General features: G+C 37.8%; 2 protein-coding genes across 4 annotated transcripts in view; one reads left to right on the top strand and one right to left on the bottom strand.

The window, feature by feature from the left end:
- TRM9 (RNA-binding (RRM/RBD/RNP motifs) family protein) overlaps positions 1-25,222 on the top strand; it is a 43,811-nt gene that overhangs the window by 18,449 nt on the left and 140 nt on the right. For 2 of the 3 annotated variants that reach the window (XR_016101830.1, XR_016101843.1), the window contains one exon: positions 1,995-2,379. The exons of the other annotated variant lie outside the window; for it this stretch is intronic. The gene's annotated coding sequence lies outside the window, so the exon portion shown is untranslated. Of the gene's footprint in view, positions 1-1,994; positions 2,380-25,222 lie in introns of those variants that run through there. 3 annotated transcript variants of the gene reach the window in all.
- The window catches only part of BMY2 (beta-amylase 2), a 41,149-nt gene continuing 18,813 nt past the window's right edge, over positions 2,887-25,222 (bottom strand). The window contains exons 3-10 of the mRNA XM_088953285.1: positions 18,036-18,107; positions 17,639-17,842; positions 16,595-16,789; positions 7,056-7,220; positions 5,668-5,928; positions 4,528-4,740; positions 3,328-3,544; positions 2,887-3,131 (exon numbers count right to left, since the gene is read on the bottom strand). Coding sequence (XP_088809411.1) covers positions 3,115-3,131; positions 3,328-3,544; positions 4,528-4,740; positions 5,668-5,928; positions 7,056-7,220; positions 16,595-16,789; positions 17,639-17,842; positions 18,036-18,107 — 1,344 coding nt within the window. The 3' untranslated portion in view covers positions 2,887-3,114. The remainder of the gene's footprint in view (positions 3,132-3,327; positions 3,545-4,527; positions 4,741-5,667; positions 5,929-7,055; positions 7,221-16,594; positions 16,790-17,638; positions 17,843-18,035; positions 18,108-25,222) is intronic.

Genomic DNA, 25,222 nt, shown 5'->3' with positions numbered 1-25,222 from the left:
GTGTATTTCACCCATGCAAACAGCCTTTAACCCAAGTAAACAAATACACAACAGTGTGATTATTATTTAAGAGCTACCACATTATATGAAAACTAATGGTTAAGGGAAGTGCTTATGACTATAAAGTTTGATTTTTCTCAAGTCTATGACTTAGAGTGGGAATACCTGCTTTGGGTCTTAAAATCTCTAGGTTTCTTAGAAGAATGGTGTCAAATGATACATGCCAGTGTGTTGACAGTAGAGTTTTAGTACTGGTGCACCAGAAAGTAGTTTTGGGTTCACTAGGGGTCTAAGGCAAGGGCATCCAATCTCCCCCTATTTATTTGTCATAACCGTGAAAGGGCTTATTAGGCTTACCAAGAAAGCTAATGAAAAGAGCAAACTTTTGGGAACTAAATTAGCAGGAGAGGCCCCTAGTATTTCTCTTTTTTTTTTTCATGATGTTTTATTATTTGGGAAGGTAAACAAGGTGGAGGTAGCAGATTTTGTGGAACTCATCTACAAATTTCAAGAGTTTTCTGACCGAGCGTAAACTTTCAAAAATCAGGGGTCTATTTTAATCAAAGAACTCCACCAAATGGAGCAAGAATGCTAAGAAGATATCTTGGAATGAAAGTCAGATGCAAATGTCAAATATTTGGGTATACCAATGCTTTGAAAGGGATAAGGCAAAATCTTTGGAATTTATTTTGGACAAGCTAAAAAGCAGATTGAATAGTTGGAAAGACGTATCTTTATCCTATGCAGGAAAGAAGTTTTAGTGCAATCTGTTCTTCAATCAGTTCCATCCCATTGTTGGGAAATTCAAAAAGCCTTTTGGTGGAATGAATTGTAAGGTAAAGGGCACTTAAAATGGGCAAAATGGACGGTCTAGGTTTTTAAAGGATGGAAACTGTTAATAGGATTCTAATCTGTAAGATTGGGTGGAGATTTTTGTCTGAAAGAGACTCTATTGGTTAAGTTGTTACAGAGTAAATACTTAACCAAGTCCCTAGGAAAATCCTAGAGTCTGCCTCACCATTTTGGAAGACCTTACGTCGGGAACTTCGTTCCATGTTCACAGATATAGAAGTTCAAATCCACTCGAGGTCTGACTTGAATGCTTGGCAAACTGCTTGGATCCCTTCAGAAGAAGGATTTAAAGCACCCATGGGACCTGTGTTTTTTCAATGGAAGGATCTTCAAATAAAAGATCAAGTGGATGAACAATCTAGGAGTGGCAAACTAACCTTCTGAACAGCATCTTTCTGAGAGATCAGAGATGTCCAAAAAATAGTGAATGCCAGAGAGTAAATGGTATAGGTAAAAAACCAGAAGGGTCAGTTTTGTGTGAAGGATTTTTGTTTGGCTTGAGTGGAAACAAAATAATACGCAGGTGGATAGCAATGTAACTACTGGGATCAAAATAATTTGGAAACTCAAGATTCCCCCAAGATATAAACTTTTCAGATACTTGTGAGATGTTTTATTGTTACAAATAGGCATCGTCCAGGATGATAGCTGTTAGTTGTGTCATGATGTTGCTGAAACTGTTTGTCATTTATTTTTTGTAATGCCTTTTTGTGAGAGTTATTCTTTTTGCAAGTCCTGGGAAGTAGGTGGTTGATAATAACTCCATTCAGGATTTAACCCAATTCCATTTGCTGAAACAATTTCATTTGTTTCTTAGCCTGGTTAGCTGTAATGTGGTGTTTTGTTTGAAAAGCCAGGAAGATCGACTGTGTTCTCAAACATTAATCGCTCCTGCAATTGGGTTTTGCGCTAGGTCTCTCGGGTCTTGAATTCACCCAGACCCAGTGCTTCCCCCAAAGACCACAATTTTGGAAGCAACCATAGGCCCCAGTTTGATAATAATTTGGTTTTGTATCCCAATAGGAATTCCATTGCATCGTTTGGTTTCTCGATGGGGGCTAGATATAGAACCATAGAAATTCTATTACCTCGTATGGTTTTTTGTGTATTCCCTAATAATGGAAAGTTTCTGGTGGCTGCAGGTGGGAAGTTGAATAAAGTTTCAAACCCCCCTGAAAGGAGTTGTTTTGAAATGTCTTCTTGCTAAAGTTCAAGAATGAATGGAAGATTATTACAATCTTTTCAGACTCAAAATTAGCTATGAAGGGTTGTCCAGGAAATTCTGGTGGATTCTTTTAGGCGGGAATTCCGGAGTTGTACCCTTGGAAATATTGAATTTTCAAGTTGTCTGGACCAAATCTCTTCTTTAGTTGTCTTTTTTGATAATGCAAATTTTGTTTATATTAGGCTGTGTTTGGTTTGATCCTTACCTTTTCTTTCAAACCAAACACAGCCTCAGGGCAGAAAGCCAAAAATTTTCAAGGATAGATCAGTTTGGTGACATTCAACACCGGAATAGTTAGAACCTGTGCTATGTAATGTTTTTTTTTTTTTTTTTTGTTTAAGGCTGTGTTTGGTTGCAATACAAATAAACTAAAGTAAAATGAAATAAGTTAAGACATGAAGTAAAATGAAATAAGTTAAAATTTTAGTGTAAACTGACATATTTTTGTTTCAAATTTTAGTTTATTTTGTTTCATTGCAGTAAAATGAAACAAGTTAAGACATGAAGCAGAATAAAGTAAAATCCAAAACAAAATTAAACTAAGAATTTGCACTCCCATGCATTTGTACTTGTGCAAATAAATTTGCACTGCAACCAAACACAGCCTGTGTTTGATACAGCATATACTGCATTTCGATGGTACAAATCCTGGGCCAACTCAACACTCAAAATTAGATTGAAACCAGTGACTCGATTTTGATACGAATACTCTAAAAAGTCTTAGGTGATATTTATTTCCTGATTTTGCATTTGCCACGACCGAGTGTCTTGAGAATGGATCATGCAACCCGTGCAACTGTAAAATGAAATTGGGTGAGGGAACCAAAACACAACCAACGATTGAATTGCAAGGAGCATGATACAAGGAAACCAAGGAATCGTTTTGTTTTGGGAAAGAACATTTAAATAAGAATACAGAAGGGTTTACTTTCTCCTATATTTCATGCTTAGAACCAGTAACTCTTTCTCTTTGCTCCTTTTCCTTTTCTTCACTTTCCGCATAAGCACAAGAAGTTTGCAATGAATGTTCAGTCAAATCATGGTTGTACATCACCTGCAAATAGTCATAAGGATTCAAAATAATTGAAAACAAAGCCTACCAGTTGAACAGTCTACGTTACCAAATTACATCCATCACGAACAGAATCCTATTTTGATTGATAATGGACAGAAAAACTTCCACCATTCATTTTCCAAAACTTCCATATAAGCCGAGACAATTAGATGATTTCTAAATTAGCAAGACTTACCATGCATGCATTTTATGAAAGAATCCAAATCTGAGAAGCAAATCTCATTATGAAGCAGAGAAGGTTGTTGATACACAAAGAAAGACACGTGGCGGTGATCAGGATTGTTTCTAGGTTTCGCACTGTCCAGGAGTCTCATGTACCCTTCTCTATCGTAGCACGGAGCTGCATTCTGACCCGCTAGAGTCAATCCCCGATCCCAGGCTGAATTTAGGACCTGCAGGATACAATGGAGATTAGTTATATAAATGTATGTATGTTTGTATTTGTAATTGCACAAATTAGAATCCAAGTAGATTGTGTTTTGCTTCCCACTACAACAGCTTCCCTGTCATGGCAATAATGTTTCCTTTTTCTCCTTTCTTCTTCCCTATAAGCATGGATTTTTCAGACTTTACCCAGGTAATGCAAAGACTTGATGTTGTTTTTCTCCATTCTACTTGTAAATGTAATGGAGAAATTGTATCCTTCCAAAGAAGGTAGATTAGTCACAGCAAGAACCAATAATGCCTAAGATATGGAAAATGACAGACACGGCTACAGGAAACATACTCCATTAAGATCCTGTTCACATTTGGGCAAGAGTCCAGTTAATATGCTTATATCATGCTTCTGTATCTAATTCCAAAGATAGGTTTCAATTACAAAATTAATATCATGTCATATAAATTAAACTTCTAACATATACAGTATCCAGGTATATGTTAAGAACTTGGCCTCCAATATCATATTTCACCGGTACCTAAGCATGTATAAGTATCCAGGTATCATAATTAAGAACTTCGCCTCTTGAATCCTGTGATCATCTACAGATGGAACGTCCCTGTCCAGGGAAACTAAATTGTCCCTTAGTTCCTTGCTCTTGCCACTCCTCTTCCAACAATCTAGTTCAATACCAAATCTTAGATACTGATTTGGATAAAACACATGCTATTTCTGTTTGTAGCAGAGAAATGAGTAACATCATAAATTCCCCTGATATCAGGCGTGGAAATGAGGTTCTTTAAATACCACAATAATGACAAGGTAACCAATACACAATCTTTTAGAAAGAATAAATTAATAATGAAGGGCTGCCTTTTATTGCTTGTCACTAAATGAAAACCTTTCTGGTTTTACTCACAAGCAACAGAGAATACCGAATAGCCTCCCAAGGAAAAAAATGTGGATAAAAACAAACTAAATATGAATATTGATCACCTGCCACGTCAAACTTTCTGGATCTGCAAATGCTTCATTATTTTCTTGTGGAGAGACGTGCAGTCCTGAACAGACAAACTTCAACGTTACACAATGTTTCTTAAGAATGTCGAAAATTGGAGAATAGCCATTTTGATTTGTAGGATTATAATATCCTGCAGTGAGTTCCGCTGCATGGCTTGTAGTTCTGTACCACCAATAAATTGCTGGAATCTGCACATTGGAATATTCAACCCTGTAATTAACTCTAGAGACCATGGCCATGACAAGGAGGTAAATTGATTTAAGTGTCATGGAAGATGAAATTTATAGCAGCAAAAAAGCAACACAACCCCCAACAAAGATTTCTACATGAGCAACATGTCCGGTATATCCTTTCCATTCAGCAATAACTTCTATACTCAGCTGCTCAATTCAGCAACATTTGAAATGAATTTGCCCTTTAAGCTTATCTTTATATTTAAAAATAATACAGAAAAGTTAGTGTTTTCTTGTTTTTCCAATAAAAGTGAATGGAGCCTAAAAGATTAAATATTGGAAATTTTTAAGAAGAGAAAAGAACTTTGCATAGTTTCACAATTGCAACACCATTTTATAATAATTTAATAAGAATAATACTGAAGGTACACTTGAGTAAAAATATTTGCAAAATGACAAGAAAAAGAAAAGAAATGAAAACAGTTATGGAAGCTATAATGGAAACAAATTGTGAAGAGTCCACACATCCTTTAGCAGAGAGAATTTACGTTTCACTGAACTTTGTTTATGACATCAATTTTAACAGACTACCCACAAAACATATGAAGTAGACAACCCTATTCAGAAAAATGCAACATGGCTTATCAATACATAGTCTGAACTCTTAAATTGGTGAGAAATCTTGTTTGAAACAGGGCCAAATAAATCAAACCAATTGAAAACTGTTCAACAGCTAATAACATAGTGATAATAGTGAATTTGGGATCTGGAAAACCCAAGAGGTTCACTGACTGAAGAATTAACATTTAGAAAGTAAGAATACAGTGAAGAACACCTCAGATGGACCACTATTAAATATGTAGCACTACAAGATGTGCTGGACAAAAAATGAAAGAACATCTAAGTTAATAAACTTCATGGGACAAAAGTTGCATTGCATACCTTGACAATTATTTGTGTCTCCTCAAATGCAAGGTTCGCAAGGGATAACACATTATCTGCATGGTCTATTAGGGTCTGTGAATACCAATTGAGGAAAAATCGCCCATAGTAGCTATCATAATCACCTCGATCACAGAAAAAACCAGTTTCGTGTGGTCTGGAATTATATTGGCCAGCGTTATCAGGCCCCCTTGCCCAAAAAGAGTGTCCACGCAACTTTGCTGCTTTTCGTAAGCTCTGCTGCATATATTTGTCATAACACTGCATAGTTTTGCACATATGATCAGAGAAAAGAAAGAATGTTTATTTGCATAAAGAACATGCAGGAACCAACCTATTTTAAATGCTTAGGTGTCATGCTACTTACAAGATCACCAACATGAAGTATAACTTTATAAAATGATAGAAAATGTTGATACTGATTACTAAACCTAGTCGTAATGGAGCGTCAAGCATTAATTGAAATAATTTGACTATATGCATCAACTTGGTTTATTTAGCTCAGAAGTCACCCAGGCTCAAACACAAATCCATGACAGCACCTACACCCAAGCCTTTTCAGAGTCCGAATTCCCCTAAAAATCACTTTCTGACTAGTAAGTTTTGCATGTCTGCACATTCGGTGCAAATTTACTATATAGGGTACATGGACATCAAGAAGGGTCATTGCTTGAAAAGGGTTGAACTAAGACAATATACCTCAACATTGTTAATACTGCACTTGTTTCCTAGAATAAAATCCTTAATCCTTACAGTGGCTGCTTCAACCTCCTTTATGCACAGCAGATCTCCACTGCTCCACACGAAATGCCAGCTGTAAACCCTTGTTCTCGTGAAAGGACATAACTAAATAGCAAACCCCAACAAATATCCTGTTTAACTTTCATTTATGAAAGGGTCGTAACTGTAACAGTCTACAGCACTTGCATTTCTCTTATTCAATATACATGTCATTTGACAGCTCAATGATACCATTGGACTGCTCCATTGGCCATTCAACCATAGGATCTAGGTTTACTCCAACAGAGAGACTAAGTAAAAGAAGTTGTCTATTATACCTAAGAATGTTTCTCAAGCTCAATGATACCATTGGACTGCTCCATTGGCCATTCAACCATAGGATCTAGGTTTACTCCAACAGAGAGACCAAGTAAAAGAAGTTGTCTATTATACCTAAGAATGTTTCTCAAGACAATCCAAGCAACAAGAGAGGCAATCAGATAGATAAGTCCCTTTTTCTAGGGGATTTGTACCACAAACCTAGGTTCAAATCCTGTCTTCAGCACTGATTAGTGATGACTGACCACCAACTTATTTGCCAACCAAAAGAATAAAAAAGAAAAAAAAAATAAAGATATGTGCAATGTAACAATAAATGAAACAGATACCTGAAACTCACCGATACCAGGATATCTCCATCCCATTCTTTCTGGGAATGAAGGGTACTTTAGCTCCCCAGAAGGACCCAATCCAATCTCAACAGCAGAAATAAGGCCCTCTGCAAACAAGTCATCAAACTCTGTCCGGAAACTTCTCATGAAGTCAAAATAAACCTGCATAAATTTGCGATTATGCATTTGTTAATAAATATGTCAAATCATTCAAAGATTACTTATTTGAACACAAGAGACAAGTGGAGCATCGCCATTATCTTGCTGCATATAATTTGTGTATGTTCATGCATGTTTTTGCATAAGATTTGATTTCTTTCTTCTATGATGCACTGTGATTTGTACCTCCATTTTCTTAAGCTGACCTATGTTTCTAGGCTTAATTTTCCAGTTCTTCTAATAAATGCCATTTCAGAAATTCTTTGGTGATTGGTTTTGGTTTCCAAGGTATATAAAAAATCAGATAATCCATAAACAACCGTGAACAAACATCCATAAATAGGATGGCCAAGAAATTGATTAATGGTAATTTGGATCAGATTTCCCTTTTTTTTTTTTTTGGGGGGGGGGGGGGGGGGGGGGGGCTTCAAATAATTATTATAAAGTTCTAGAATGTTTTTAAAGGTTATCTGATTCTTTTGGGGCTTTATGGTCTGACCAGAAATATGGGTTCTCAATTTGGTTACCAGGTGCTCTATGAAACTTCAAGAAACACTGAAGAAGGTATATTACGCATTCAAAACCTTCGGGGGTAAAAAAAAACATAACCCACCATGTACAACAAACAATAGAAAATTAAAGGTCATAAAGCATTGATGGAAATTATCTAATTTATAGTCATGAAAGGTAAGTATTCCTAAAAGACAAATGAAATTCTTATAATCTCTGTGTAGAAATGTGCATTTATGGCATTAAATAAGAATATGAATTATCATTATGATTTTTTTTTATCAATAACAGTGGATTTTATTAGTCGTTTGGAAAACCAGAATTACAAGGTAAGGACCTAAAGAATCTTAACTCCCAAATACCCTATAAACCCCAAATCATGGAGCAATTACAAAACAGCCCAAAACATAGACTGTTCACCCCTTGCCTAGCTAGACCATTTGCTAGTGCATTAGCACTTCTCATTATCCATGTACAACAAATTTCAATATCCTTGGTGAGCCACTTGAACTTCCTCTTTTCATTGCTGTATTTCCAGAGCATAGAACAGTCCTCTTTTAGCCAATTCACTACAATTTCAGAATCACCTTCTATGATCAACTTTTTAAAGTTCATTTCCTTGGCCCTTTGTATCCCTTCAAGAGCTCCTAGGATCTCAGCCCTCAAAGAATCTCCAACCCCAATTGGGCCAGAATACATAGCTAATAGGTTCCCTTTTTCATCTCTTATCACTCCCCTCACTCCAGAGGGCTCTGGATCCATGCTGCTGCCATCAAAATTCAGTTTGGTAAACCCATGAGGTGGAGGTGTCTAGCAAGAATTTGATGTCTTCTTGATTGAGCCTAATTCTGCAATCTCCTTCCACTTTCTGGTCATCTCATCAACTGAGAACACTGAGTTGAAAAACAGTTCACTTGATGTATGGAACTGTTTGAGATTAGATGCAAAACAGAAAATAAGCAAACAAGAGAGGAAGAGAGAGAGAGAGAGAGAGAGAGAGAGATGGCGGCAATGTGTTAGAGAGTGAGAAGTTCGAACATAACCTCACTCTAACACTCTAAACATTTTATTAAGATGTTAATCTTTGACAAATTACAGAGAGGCCCTTGAGTGGGCAGAAAAATACAAAAAACAGAACATTACAGAGTATGGGCCCAGAATAAGGCCCATAACAAAGAGAAACATAACATAACATGAAATGACAGTCTATGGGCCATTCGGCCCATCTCCTCTACACTCCCCCTCAAGCTGAGCATAGATGTTAACCATGCCCAGCTTGCCAGTGTCATGTTGAAGCCTTGCCTTGGAAATGCCCTTGGTGAGGAAATCTACCAATTGTCCTTCAGAAGTAATGAATGGAAGACACACTTCACCGGAGGAGACTTTCTCGAATAAAGTGTCTATCAACCTCAATATGTTTGGTTCTATCATGTTGTACCGAGTTGTGAGCAATGTTAATGGCAGCTTGATTATCACAGTACAACATCATGGGTTTGTCATGATCAATCCCAAGTTCTTCCATTAAGGGCCTTGGCCACAACAATTCCGAGACTCCATGTGCCATGGCTCTATACTCTGCTTCTGCGGAGGATCGGGCCACAACTGATTGTTTCTTACTCCTCCAAGAGACAACATTACCAGCCACCAGACTGCAATACCCTGAAGTAGATCTTCTATCATCAATATTTCCAGCCCAATTAGCATCAGTATAGGCTTCAAGTTTCAGATGACCATGCTTGGTAAATAGAATTCCTTTTCCTGGAGAGCCTTTCAAATAGCACAAAATCCGTTCTGCTGCTGCCCTATGGGTATCTCTAGGAGCATGCATGAACTGGCTAATGCAACTGACAGCATACGCAATATCTGGCCTAGTCATGCACAAGTACAAAAGCTTCCCAAGAAGTCTCTAAAAGACCCCTTTGTCTTCCAACAAAGTTCCATCCGAAGCTGAAAGTTTGTAACTCATATCAATGGGAGTTGCAGCTGGTTTTGCACCCATTTTTCCAATTTCAGACAACAAATCAAAGACATATTTCCTCTGGGAAATAAGAATCCCATCCTTGGATCTGACAACTTCTATGCCAAGGAAGTATCTCAACTCCCCCAGATCTATAATCTCAAATTCTGTACGGAGGAAAGACTTCAAGGGCCAGAATGCCTGAGGCATCATCACCAATCACTATAATGTCATCGACATACACAATGAGATACACTGCTAGAGATCCACTTTTCTTCACAAACAGAGTATGATCTGATTGTGTCTGAACATAGCCGAATTTAACAAGTGCAGCTCTAAATCTCTCAAACCAGGCTCTAGGAGATTATTTGAGACCATAAAGTGATTTCTTTAATTTACATACCTTTCCTTGCATATCTCTCCCATACATTCCTGGAGGAAGACACATGTAGACCTCCTCATGTAAGTCACCATTCAGAAATGCATTCTTTACATCTAAGATAGAGAGGCCAATCAAAGTGAACTGCCAGAGATAAAAGAACCCTCACAGATGTCATCTTGGCAATAGGGGAAAAAGTCTCCAGGTAGTCAATCCCATATGTTTGTGTGTAACCTTTTGCAACAAGCCTGGCCTTGTACCTCTCAATAGTTCCATCAGCCCTGTATTTAATGGTAAAAACCCACTTGCACCACCCTTCCCTTCAGGCAAATCCACCACCTCCCAAGTACCATTTGCACGTAGAGCATCCATTTCAGTCTTCATGGCATCTCTCCATTCTGGAATCCCAAGAGCTTCTGATACAGACCTAGGAATAGGGTTAGAAGCAATAGAAGAGAGGTAGGCAAAGTATGAAGGAGAAAGCAGGTCATAAGAAAGGTGTTTGGAAATGCAGTGTGTAGTACACTTCCGCTTCCCTTTCCTAACAGCAATGGGGACATCAAGGTCTGGGAATGATGATTCCAAAGGAGCTGAAGCAGTACCTATTATCTCATCTGTGATTGGGAATGTATGAGCCTCATCTGTTGTAAGGGAAACAACTTGCTCATTTATGGATCTATGCCTTTGATACACTTTGGGATTATGAGTAGGACGAGGAGGTAAAGAAATAGGGGCACTAAGACAAGAGAAATGAAGTGACTGATCCTCCTTTGATTCATTTGGTGAGGATACAGGCTTGTCAAGAGACTCAACTGGGACAGGAAGTGGAAGAGCAAAAACTTGTGACAGACTCTCCCCCTGTTGACAATGTCCTTCCTAAGAGGAACCATAAAAAGGAGAAAGTTCATCAAAGGTAACATCCATAGAGACATGTCGGGTGCCAGTATTTGGATCAAAACAACAATAACCCTTTTGTGTGGGGGAGTAACCAAGGAAGATGCATTTGTGGGCTTTCGGTTCAAACTTATGTCTATGCACACTTGGAATGTGAACATAACAGGTACAACCAAACACACGAAGGGGAACTGGGAAGAGATCCTTGTCTGGATGAAGAAGACTGAAGGGGGATTTAAACCCTAAAACCCTGGATGGCATACGGTTTATGAGATAGGTAGCAGTAAGTACAGCATCACCCCAAAATCTTGTGGGAACATGTGAGGCAAACAAAAGGCTCCTTGCAACTTCAACAATATGTCTATTTTTCCTCTCAGCAACTCCATTTTGTTCAGGGGTTCTAACGCAGGAGCTTTGATGAATAACCCCCATGTCAGAGAGATACAAGGATAAACTCTTCTCAAAATACTCTTTTGCATTGTCAGATCTGAAAACCTTAATTCTGGTATCAAATTGAGTTAAAACAAACTCATGAAATTGCCTCACAAGTCTTGGGACTTCATCCCGGGATTTCATTAAGTATATCCAAGTGAATCTAGAAAAGTCAATAAACAGGATAAAGTATCTGTAACCCCCATAGAGGATAAGTAGTAAGGCCCTCACACATCAGAATGTACAATATGAAAAGGAAAAAAAGATCTTTTATTGCTCATAGGGTAATTTTTTTCTACAATGCTTTGACAACTGACATGACTCACAATTGAGACTAGACACACTGACTCCCTTAAACAGTTTGGGAAGAAAATGACTTAAAGCAGAAAAAGGTAAGTGACCCAACCGACAATGACTCAACATAATTTGACTGACAGAGTCTGAAAAAATAGAACCAAAAGCAACATTCTTGGGATGATCAAAGCATTGGCCAGGGTGTTGAGCAAGTATTTTCCATTCGCTTCATAGCCACTCCCAGTCACCTTCTGAGACTTCAGGTCCTGAAACACAGTGAGAAGGGAAAAATGTTACACAACAATTCAATGACTTGGTCAAGCTACTTACAGATGTACATGAAGAGTGGAAGATAAGAGTAAGGAGTCTGTAGGCTTGACAGTTCCCTTGCCAGAAATAGGAGCAAGAGAACCATCAGCCAAGGTGATTTTGTCACGACCAGGAAGCAAGTCATATGAAACAAACAAAGTGGAAAGGTTGGTCATGTGATCAGAAGCACCTGAGTCTATGATCCAAGGGGTTTTGAGATTACCTGAGGTGGATGCATGGTTAGCAGAAGCCCTTATACCTGAGTGAGCAAATGCAGTGGTGGCTGGATTTCCAGAAGGGTTGGATAATGAAGTTACACCTTCAAGCTGGTTGATCATCTTTCCAAACTTCTCATATTCAGCTTTCATGGCTGCCAATTGTGCACTGGTAGACTCAACCTTTGTATCTGTACTTGTGGCTACATGTGCACTTCCTGTCTTTTTACTATCATTCTTCTTTTGGAATCTGATAGGGACAAGATTGGGATCCAGTTTCCAACACTTGTCCTTTTTGTGTTCCGGCTTCTTGCAATATTCACACACCACCTCCTTTCCTGTGCCACTGGGAGCTCCTATAACCCCTTTGGGTTTAATTCCCACATTTTGCAAAATGATCATTGATACTGACTCCTTGAACCTGCACTTGCCTCCTACTTTCTTCACTGCTGAACAAAGCATATGCTTGAGACAATGAAACATCTTCCTTGGACAAGATGTTTTGCTTTGTAATGTCATATTCAGAATTCAGCCATGTCAAGAACTCAAAGACCCTATTCCTTTCAACCAATTTCCTGTATGTTTCAGCATCCTTAGGGGTATCCCATGTCACAGCCTCTATCAAACCAATCTCTTGCCATTGAGATTTCAGGGCTGAGAAGTATGTTGCAAGTGACTTCTTCCCCTGCCTTAGATTCTTCACATCACTTCTCAGTTTGTAGGCTCTGGCAACATTCAACTTCTGGGAGTAAGTTTCTGCAACACTATCCCAGATTTCTTTAGCCGAGTTCATCCACAGATAATACTAACTAATCTGTGGCTGCATTGAGTTCACAAGCCACCCAATCACTGTTAGTTTTCTTGCACCCATCTTTTATAAGATGGATCATCCTCTGGAAGAGCTTTCTTGCTTCCAGAAATAAAACCCCATTTTCCTCTGCTACAAATATGGATTTTCACTGATTGTGACCAAGCCAAGTAGTTTGTCCCATCAAGTTTAACTATAGTTACAGCCAACATAGAATCGGCTGGGGCTCCCAAAATCTGCCCATATTCAGCAGCATTCTTGTTTTCAAGGTTTGAGAACTCCATCATGTAAAGGCTCCAATTAGGATTTAATAGGTTCTCAAAGTACTGGGGTCTTGATGAGCTTAGGTTGAGCTGAATAGGCAACAACAACTAGCTCACAAAATCAGTCCAATCTTGATAGTTGTGACAGTCTAGCTCAGCGGTAGCTCTTTCTGTACTGTTTCAGCCCTCAAGGACAACCAGCAAACCTCCAATCACAAGGTATTTCATGTTCCCAGCAGCTGTTGTCCCAAAGAGAGAAAGAAAGGTCACAGTCCTTAAGAGACCTTTTGTTAGACACTTAGTGTGCAGTAGTTAACAGCCTACTGTTAACTTAGAAAAAAACACTTCAAAGTGTTCGGTATAGGTCCAAGAAGAGGCTGGGATGAAGATGAGACTAGTACCACTCAGTTTAGATCAGTTTTCAGCAGTTTGGCAGTCCAATAACAGCCGAACAACACTTCCAAAATAACCCAGAAATTTCTGAGTAGAATCAGTCCAGCAACAGTGAGCCGAATGGAGGTGTGCTTTGAATGCTTTAACAGTCCTCCCAAATAACAAGATAACTCAGCAAAGAACTGAGAAAAAAAAAACTACAGTATCTCTGGTTTGAACTTCAAACCAGGCCGAACACTTTGTTCCCTGAGCTAACTTCAAAATCCCCTTTTCTCTGATTTCAAATCAGGTTGAAAACCTTGCTCTCTGATTCTTCCTAGTCACCGAACCCTTCTCCAAGTGTGTAGAAAACTTGGGCACCCTCCAATGACCTCCAAGAACCAGGCGAATGACTATAAATATTCAGCCCTAGAACCTCCTCATGCAGTTGGCTGAACTAGAACCACATGAGGGATACGCCAAGCAATGACCCGCTCTAATACCAAGTTGAAAAACAATTCACTTGATGTATGGAACTGTTTGAGATTAGATGCAAAACAGAAAATAAGCAAACAAGAGAGGAAGAGAGAGAGAGAGCTGGCGGCAATGTGTGTTAGAGAGTGAGAGGTTCGAACATAACCTCACTCTAACACTCTAAACATTTTATTAAGATGTTAATCTTTGACAAATTACAGAGAGGCCCTTGAATGGGTAGAAAAATACAAAAAAACATAACATTACAGAGTATGGGCCCAGAATAAGGCCCATAACAAAGAGAAACATAACATAACATGAAATGACAGTCTATGGGCCATTCGGCCCATCTCCTCTACACACTGCAAACAATTCCAAGGTTTTTAACCAGTGAATCACCCTAATGTGAATAGTCTCCAGGGTTGCTTCCAAGCTTCTCTCCTTATTTGAAAATACCCTTGAATTTCTCTCCTCCCAAATAGTCCAACACACTGCAGCCCTACCACATCTCCACATGATCTTGGCCCTTTTGGTTGACCAGTTAGGCATGGAAGTAAATAAGCTTTATACATTCGAAAGGGAAGTCCACCTGCATCCAAACAAAGAAGTAAACCATTCCCAAATGACTTTAACAAACTGGCAAGAAATTAATAAATAATATCAGGCTCACCATTAAACTTACAAAGGACACACTAGTGAGGAGACAAACAACTATTGTGTCTTTTTCTTTGAAGTAGATCCCCTGTATTAACTCTTTCCAAGAAGGTTTCCCAACAGAAGAACTCAACCTTTGGAGGTATAGATCGACACCACACTTCTTTAATAGGAAAAGACAATCCAATAGGAGAAGAGGGTAAAAGGGCCTTGAAGAAAGAGGCACAAATGTAGGAACCCGAGGGAGTGAGTATCCATATTCTACTATCTGACCTCGATGGCTCAATGAAGACCCCTTCAAGAATGGATAGTAAGGCTAAAATGCATGCTAACTCTGTGTCCTTGACATCTCTTCTCAAGTTCAAATTCCAACCGAACCCAAAAGGTGAATTAGAAGGTACAAGGAAAGAGGAAATTGGTTCATTTTTAAGGATAGAGATAGCAAAGAGGCCTGGAAATTGATCTTTCAAAAAGGAGTCCCCAACTCACACATGTTCCCAAAATTTAATGAGATTACCTGAGTGTAAATCATACCTAACCCATGGGTAGAACAAGGGCAAGATGGCTTGAATAGCTTTCCAAGGAGAAGCTCTTGTAGTTCTTGCTAGGATCCCAGAGTCCCATCCATTGTTTGCTAGCCCATGTATACTTCCCATTATCTTAACCCACAGTCTTTCTTTCTCCAATGAGAATCTCTACAGCCATTTCCCTAGTAGTGCTAAGTTCCTAATCCTTATATTCCCAATCTCTACATACCACCTCCCACCTAACCCTATGATCCTTCTTCTCCTCTCTCGGCTCCCAAAGAAAGTTTCTCATTAGTTTTTCCAGCCTACTAGCCACCTTAGCCAGAATCTTAAAGACTGATAGGATTATCATTATGATTACTATATTACTTATATTTAATTAATTATTACAAAGAGTTATTTATTATTAAATTAATTATTTAATAAAAATTCAAAATGATCTTTATTCTCCAAAATATTGAGTTATCAACAAATCCAAATACCTTTTTCTTTGTTTTGCACAAAGATGTGCTATGGGCATTTTCTCTGTCCCACAATATTTTCCAATTGATTTTGGAAAAACAAGTTAGAATATTTTGCACATAACAAATTCAAAATTTTGCTAATGTATCAATCCTTTTTAAGTATCAAGGTAACAACAAGAGATATTTGTAATTTTTTTTATTCCAAGATTTTTCATTTCACCTCTTTAGAAAATGGGAAAAATATCAGGGATGCTTCACTTTGTTTCAGGGAAATTGAAAACCATGTTATATGCAAAGATGCAAATAATAGAAAAATCTCACATATAAGCATTGTTCAAAATATCGATATGACACGCCCCGTATCGGGCGTATCGTATCGTATCTTTTGAAAGCGATACGGTCTGAAATGCCTGTTTGCAGGTGTTTCGGACCCCCAATTTTTTTAATAATAAAAAACAGGTTATAAGCTTTCCAAAAAACAAAACTTTGAAAAAAAACTACAAAAAAAATAGAGTTTCGGATGTTTCTAAGTGCCAATACGATACGGCCGAAACCCGTATCGTATCGATACTTTGAACCTTGTATATAAATAATAACATTAATAACAAATGAATAATAAAATTACATGAAAGCTACTTTTTAAATCTCAAAGATAATTTAAATATTAGACACAAATTTATGCAACACTAAGATGCAATGCATATGGTAGCATAAATTTTAACTGATAAATGAAAAGCTAATATGAAAAAGAAAATAAAGCCCATATTCCCAACAGAAATCCTTCTAAAAGATATAGAGACTACCACAAAGTTCATAACATATTACCTCAATACCAGTTCTTCCTTTTAGCACCCGTTCTTTGTCAATGCCCCATGACAAACACTGGGTATTTCTCCTTCCTTCACGATCTGTGAAAAATATATCTTGGTTATCTTTTCCAATCTCCAAAACCCACTTTGGGAGAGAGATCAACATATCACCAGAACCGTGTCCCCCACATTCATGAAATGGCATTACAACCTTCAAAAAAAGCAAAAAAAAAAAAAAAAAAAAGAGGTTTTTAGGTCATTCAACTACTAGGACAAAAGATATTTACCATAGCCCATAAAAGCAGTATTCCATAAAGAAAATAATCAGGCAAGAGGTTCAAAGCATAGTTTAAAATGTTCATAAATTTCCTAATATTGCCATGACATATTTCCATTTCCATGGATATCAACCTGATGTTTTACTAGAATTGACATATTCCCTAATGAACACCACTAGCACTTTGTGGAGTACAAAAGATAGCATTATAACATAATTTGGTGACAATATTGTGGATCTGTGAAGTAGCAATGTTATTGCTGGCCTAATGGATATGATTACCAATTTGAGCCAGCTCAATACTCTTTTCAAATATGAAGTTAAATATTAGTTTGTGTTTGTGTAATAGATCATTTGGTTGATCTATTAGAGTCATTTGGATTTTCCATGAATTTAAATTTTGTTTGAACTCATTCTATTATGTAGTTTTGATTCTTAAAGTATATAAGACAACTTCATAAATGTATTATTTTTGTCTATAACCCATGCTTCTTAGCTCTGTTTAATGATTAGGAACAATATAATAATTTAAAAAGGTATGCTTATGCTTCTCTTATCATTTCATAAAATATCATACTATATTTTTGCAATGTTTCCACTATTTCTATAATTTTTACAATATTTCTGACATTTCTGACATGTTTCCCATATTTGGGTGACCGGCATTTCCACAACACAGACAACAGACGATAAACCCACAAACATACATGTGATATTTGTTGGACATGTTGAATAAACAAAGGGATCTCAATCAAAACATGATTTGTTCAGGGATTGTGTTACCTGCAATTTCAGCTTGACCTCTCGGATGATGTTAAATAGATCTCTATACCCGGACCATATGTATTTCTGTGGACTCCATCCTTCAACAATACCCCACCAACAATGTACAACTACTCCATCTACATGTAAAGACTTCAGATGTTTTAACTCCTGTCTAATGCCTTCTGGATCAACCAACTGACAGAAAGTATTGATAACACCAGCCTGCCACAGTAAGAGTCGAGGATTTATAATACTTTCCAAACAGATTGACCGATAACAACTATGAACAAAATTTAAAAACTAAAAAAAAAAAAAAGCAGAAAACAAAAATGTTAGACCACTGCTTCACCAACTGCATATTCAAAGTTTAAAAAATGAAGAATCAAATCAGAAAGTAACAATCACTTTCACTTACAGTGAGCATAACATAGATAGGCACATATGGTGTTCCTGAAAAATCATCTCCAGAATGAATATCTGGTATAAGCTGTCCAATTTACCAAATAATAGATGTCAACACAAGATACCACATAATAAAGGAGTATCTCACTATAAAAATACAAGAAAATGTGTGTAGGATGAGCAACTTTTAAGTAATTTGATGGATAAAAAATAAGCTACACTTATCATCACTGTAAACATGAATAGCATATCAATTTCAAATAGCAGTCCACTGTTTGGAGCTCATGCATGATTGATCAACCAGAGACTATTGCAAGGAGACCAGTGTTGCATGGACTCAGATGGGATTCAGGGAAACTTCTCATATAAATAATAGTTTATTATATATACATTAAATATAATGATTTTTAATATTATTGTTAAAACTCAGAACTATATAACAACTGAAAGAGTTAAATTACAATTTACAATCAACAAGTTAAACTAGCAGCCTTTGCCTACTTTTCATATGGCCACACAAGTTGTTTTTAATTGTTTCCTATTTTCAATTTTAATTGGAAAAGATCCAATAAACAATGGGTTATAAATTTCATGTAGACTGGAATTAGAGATCTAAAGGTGGAGCTGGAATTAGTGGCTGTGGAGGTTCAGTCAAGAAAGGAGTCGATTATCACGGCAGATTATTGGGTGCAAGAATGAAAGGTCATCTATGGACTGGACCACACTTGATCCTTAATAGTCTTATGCTACTAGTGTGTGGAAAGGGATTATGTCTAGACTGCCTAAATTCCATTCCAGCAGCTTATCAAATATTATCCCCGGGATGGCAGGAATATCTATTTTTGGAAGGATTCTTGGTGTTCAGATCGACCACTTTGTGAGCTTCTCCCCTCTCTGTTTTCCATTGCTTCTAACAAGGATGGGCTGATTAGTGAGTTCGTGGAAATGCTCAATGGCCAAGTGGTGTGGGCCCCTAGTTTTCATTGAAACATAAGTGATTGACAAATACCATTCCTGGAAGATTTTTTTTTTTTTTTGAAACAAAGGTAACTTTTTATTAAAGAAGAAACAAACAGAAGTACATGAGAGGATGTACTGAAGCCAAGAGAGGCTTGGCCGGATTACAAAGGCAAACAACTGTCACTAAACAAGAAATCTCTAGAGACCCCTGATTTTGCTAGGAAATCAGCAACAGAAATTTGCTCCCTAGGAATCCAGACCAACTTCACATTCATGGAGTCTAGGATGTCCCTGGCTTCAGCTAAAAAGTGGGCTAATCTCCAGGGCCCTCCCTTATCCTGTAACCAAACTATAGCATTTGCAGAATCCCCTTTAATTGTTAAGGATGATAATCCAAGCCGCTTGGCGAGGCGAATTCCTGTGAGTGCAGCCAAAACCTCAGCCTTTGTGGCATCAGCCCTCCCAATCGGACCACTGTAAGCCCAGAAAATATTCCCCCTTTCCCCTTGGATTACACCCCCAATTCCTGCTTGACCTGTGGATCCTTGGGCGCTACCGTCAAAGTTTAGAGTCATTCCTGGAAGATTCATTGGGCAGATTGTATGAGATAAAGATTGCTCCTATTTGCAGAGATGCCCGGTTCTGGGTGGGGGAGAAAGATGATTCTCAACCAAGTCATGTTACCATTCATTATTGGGGCCTTCTGGTAAGGTTGCTTAGTCTTGGTTTTGAAAATCTCAAATTCCCACAAAAAACATATTTCTTGTGCGGTTTACTGGTAAGGAAAAGATCCAAATTGTGGAAGCTCTTGTGAGGCAGGGAATGGCTTTGGATGCCATGGGCTGTTTCTGCATATTGGCATCTTAGTCTGTGCATCATTTGTTAATTCACTGCCCTTTCACCTATTAAATTTGGTATCCTTTCATTGAACAATTTCAGATTCAATGGATTCTTCCCTATTCATGGTTGAGATACTTTCATCTTGGAAGATGGGTGTGTTCTCAGCTAAAGGGAAATTTCTTTGGAAATGTCTGTCTTTGCTATTCCTTGGGCAATTTGGAAGGAGTGAAATTGCATAATCTTTGAGACAAAGTCTGAGTCTTTGGAGGTGATTATTAACAGGGTGGACTGGAATTTGGGGAGATGGACTGGCAATTCAAGGCTGTTTGCAGGAATTCTGGCTAGCCACTTTTCTGATAATTGCTCATCCATTTTATTTTGATTTCTATGTACAGGAGCTGAATGTATATGTTGTGTGCACATATAGAGACACTTTTTGTATTAGATTGAGGGTTGCTCGCCCTCCTTCATAACTTCTTTTGCAACAAATGAAAAAGAAAAATGTATTAAGAAGAAAGAAAGAATACAAAAAGCAATCTGGCAAATGGTTCCTGGAACAATGTTCTGGTCGATTTGGCAGGAAAGAATGCAAGGCTGTTCCAAAGTAAAGGTTGTCAAGTGGAGGAAGTGTGGCAGAACATAGTGGGGAGCCATAATCCTAGTCATCCGCCCAGTTCTCTGTAGATAGATCAAACCTTATTTCTCTTTTTGAGGTTGAAAATCTTTTGCTTGCCTTTCTCCTCATATGTGATTCTTATGTAGGGGTAGTGATGAGACCCTCTCCCATTTAATCTCCCATTCCTTTGTGCATCAAATTTGGGAGTTTTTTTGTTCTCTTTTTGGTTACAGGTGAGACCCCCTCAAAATGTGGTGGGCATTTTCAATCCTAACTTCTGGAGGCAACCAAAGAAAAGAGGGAAAGTACTCTAGAGAGCTACTAAGACAGCAATCAGTTGTGTGGTTTGGGAAGAGAGGAATAATAGAATCTTTATTGGAAAAGGCAGAACTTTGGAGGAGGTAATAGACAACATAAAATTCAAGGTAGCATAGCTTCCAAAACTTCTCAGTCACTGACATTTTAAGAGCCTAGACTGAGATAGCATAGTCCTCGAGAGAAAAAGTAAGAATAAGAGTGGAGTGGAAACCCCCGGAAGCCAACAAAGTAAAATTGAATTTTGATGGAGGCTCCTCTGGTAACCTGGGTATGACAGGAACAGAAGGGGTAATCAAAAACTCTAAGAGTAGGATTTTGGCTTTATCTTCAGGGCCAATTGGTATGGAAAACTCCCTGAAGGCTGAATTATTGGCATTGCTGCAAGGTTTTTGGTTAGCAAAACAACTGGGTTATAGACATGTTAAGGTAGAAGGGAGGATTCAAAAGTAGTTATTTCATGGGAAAATTGCAATAGGCATACCCCATGGATTCTCAAAACATGTTTTAAGGGAAGTGGAAAGGATTGCAAAGGACATAAATGCCAAATTCAAGTGGGTAACGAGTGCAAATGATTTAGCTGATTCCCTTGCCAAAAATGGAGTAATGAGACAGCAACTCTTGCAATTCTATGTAAACTTGATTTTGATTAGTAGGGATAGCATTCTTGTCGTCAAGATGTACTAACCTCATTTATATCCAAACATAATAAAATAGTTTTTTTTTCTGCTGATGAAAAAAATGGGATAGTGGTCTAACTCAGGTTGTGCTTGCTTGTCCTAGGTTTCGTATTCCATCTAGATGGACTATTGCTCGAGATTGTTACCAATTGTTCTTAGATGAGAAATTGGAGTTAAAGAATTTCCTAAAAAATTCAAGTCAAAGGATTTGTTTTACCACTGACACATGGTCTTCTTTGCAAAGAATCAATTACATGTGTTTAAGGGTTCACTTTATTGATAATGATTGGAAATTGAATAAAAAGATTCTTAATTCTTGTCCAATTTCTAGTCATAGAGGAAAAGCCATTGGTAAGGCAGTGGACAAGTGTTTGCTTGAATGGGAGATTGACAAAGTCTTTAGTCTTTACAATTACAGTTGACAATGCGAGTTCAAATGATGTTGCAATTACATATTTGAAGAGAAAAATTGCTAATTGTGGAACTAGTATTCTAGATGGAAATTTGCTTCATATGAGGTGTATTGCACACATTATAGATCTAGTCGCGGATGATGGCTTGAAAGAGATGGATGAATCTATTGGTCGTGTTTGGGAGGCAGTAAGGCATGTGAGGCAATCCCTGGCTAGGTTGCAAAAATTTAAAGAAATTGTTGAGGTTGGAAAGATTCAAAGTAATTTGTTGTGTTTAATGTTAGTACTAAATGGAATTCGACCTACCTAATGTTGGATGCAGCTCAAAAGTTTGAAAGAGTCTTTGAGAGGTTTGAGGATCATGATCCTCATTTTAGAAGTGAACTTGAGATAGGGGTTGGGATTCCAAATTATTTTGATTGGGAGAATGTTAGGAGGTTAGTGCTATTTTTACAACATTTTTATGATCTCAAATTGTAGGTTTCAGGCTCCTTGTATGTTACATCAAACAACGTTTTCCATGAAATTTACAATAATGGGTAAATAGTGAGGACAAGAATTTATAGAATATGGCAGAGAGGATGAAAGGGAGGGAAGTATGATAAATATTGGGGGAACATTGAAAAGATGAATAAGTTGATCAAAATTGCAGTTGTTCTAGACCCTTGGCACAAAATAGAGTACATGGAGTTTGTACATAATGAAACATATCAAGGTGCCAAAGGTCAAGAATTCGCCAAAAGAGTCAGGGAAGCCTTGTATGAGCTGTATAATGAATACAAGAGAATGATTGCACCTCAAAGTGGTCAAACCAATGAGAAGGTCAAATGTTCAACTTCAAGTGAAACAGAGAATGAGCAACAATCACAAGCAAAGAAGATGCTGATGATGTCTCGATTTAAGAAGTACAAGTCGGTAAATGGAGGGGGAGATGCTAAATTTGAGTTGGATAAATATCTAAATGAAGATATTGAATAGAGACAAGGTAATGATGATTTTGATATTATAGGATGGCGGAAAGTTAATAGTCCTAGATTCCCTATCCTTTCATAGATGGCTCGTGATGTGTTGGCAGTTCCTATCTCCACAGTTGCTTTTAAGTCTACTTTTAGCTAGGGGTGGACATGAATCAAGCTTTTCACAAGCTATTCGAGTTCGAATTGTGAAAAGCTCGGCTCGGCTCGACCCAAACCGAGCTTTGAGCCGAATATAAGCTGCATATATGGCTCGTCTATCAATCGAGCCGAGTTCGAACATTTTAAAGTTCGGCTCGTTAGGCTCGCAAGACTAACGAACCTCTATATATGTATATCAGCATATATATTTATATTATACATATTATATATAAGTATATATACCCTTTTAGAAAATTTTATCGGTAGGGACAGTTATACCATGGTCCCTACACAGTATACTTCTTCGAGACTTGAGAGGGAGAAAAATATTTCATCTTCTTCAATCAAAAAAACCTAAGCGGCTAAACCCTTTTTTCTCTTCCTTGACTTTCAGACTTTCGTTCTCCTCTACAGACTGCAGCTCTGCTCTCACAGGCCACAACTCTCACTGGTCGACGGTCTCACTCTCACCCTCTCAGCTCTCACCTAGTTATCAAAAGTGGGAGGACTGAGGAGCCTTTCGGTCTCAAGTTCTTAGCTCTCAACTCTCAGAGTCAGAGTTTCAATGCCTCTGGTTCTGGATCTCTCACACTCTCTGCTACAATTACAAAATACACAAAAAGCTGTAGAAAAATAGGCTTCCGTTCTCCTCTTAGTGCTTTCACAACTGACGTCCAACAACAACAATTTGCGCCTTCCTTTCTCTACTTCTTGAAGCAGTTATCATCACCAACAAGAGCACTGGCAGCAGCAGGTCCAAGGGTTATGGCTGTGTGAGTTCTTCTCTGATTTGGGGTTCTTCTCTATAGATAGGAGTTGGGACTTCAAAGTTCGAGCAGCTCAAGCTCAAATCTATTTCTGATTTGGGTTTTCTTTACAGATAGGAGTTAGGACTTCGAAGGTTCATTATCGAGCTCGAACCTGTGAATTTTGTAATCGAACGAAGCTCGAGCTCATATTTCCAATTCAAACCAAGCTCGAGCCTTGCATTTTCCTACTGAGCTGAGATCGAATACTCAAATGTTCGGCTCGGCTCGGCTCGAATCCACCCCTACTTTTAGCATTGGAGGACAAGTGTTTGATGCATTTAGGAGCTCTTTGACTCCTAAGGTAGCAGAAGCAATTATATGTACTCGAGATTGGACTCGGTCATCATGGAAGGCAATTAATGTTGAAGAAGATTTAGAAGATATTGACAAATTTGAAAATGGTAATACACTGTTTTGTTTAAGCTTCATGCCATTTCTAATGATAATTGTTTGGCCTTCATAAATGATTAAGTCATACATGGTTTTCTTCCTTTTCATATTTACCAAAGACTGCATCAGAGCCAACAATAGTGATTGATATTTGATCATTAGATTCATTCCGATATTTAAATTTTACACATATAGTACATTAGATTGTAAGAGAGAACTAATGAAGAGTGATATATGATGGACTATTTACTCACCTTAATTTTCTAGCAAGGGGCCTTTCTTTCAAATAGATATAGCTGGTTGGAGGCAAAGTCTATGTGGAAATGCTGTGATGGTGGATGTTTTGGTTGTATTTAAAGCTCTAGAAGTAGCCAAACTGGAGAAGTGGAAGAAAATTCCGATTTTGTTTGCTTTATGGATTTTTTGGTCTTGGGTTCTCTAATTTGGACTATTAATACTTTTTGGATAATATCTCTTCTATAAAACTCTTTTTTTTATTATACAAATTTCTATTACATTCCTCAAATTGTTAACATGTTAACAGGGCTGCCCATCAGTTGGATATGTTTAAATGGGCATGCCCTCCTCAGATCCTCTTGTGTTGATTGTCTATTGGAGACTTGAAACAGTGGTTGAGAGGCTATGTGTAGCCAATCTGAAATATTTTACAGTGGTTTTGAAGACAACAGGAAATTGTTCATGGTTCAATTCATCCCATTGCCAATCTAACACATTTTTACAATAGCCAATCTGAACTGTTTAAGAAGATTAGCAGTGTTGTAATTGATGATGATTTGATAAATAATATGGTAACTAATTACAGTAGTCTTGCAGGTATTCAGCCATTTGAAGTTACTTGATATTCAACTCTTAAGACTGTCAATGCACTTATCATGCTTGTATCAGTTGCTCTGGCATTATTTCTAGAACCAGACCCAACATCTTGGACCATTAAGTCAAGTTTTGAATTTCTGCGTGTCTTGTATGCGTTAAGACATCATATACATAGAATTAGTGTTTATATTATGTTCTATTTGTTTAGAAAATGAAGAATAAAATCTC

This window comes from Nelumbo lutea, chromosome 1 (genome assembly GCF_056320005.1).
Source record: "Nelumbo lutea isolate HS-2025 chromosome 1, American lotus-T2T, whole genome shotgun sequence".
Classification (NCBI taxonomy): domain Eukaryota; kingdom Viridiplantae; phylum Streptophyta; class Magnoliopsida; order Proteales; family Nelumbonaceae; genus Nelumbo; species Nelumbo lutea.
The sequence above is the reverse complement of the archived record's forward strand: the minus strand, read 5'-3'. Positions and strand labels throughout refer to the sequence as shown.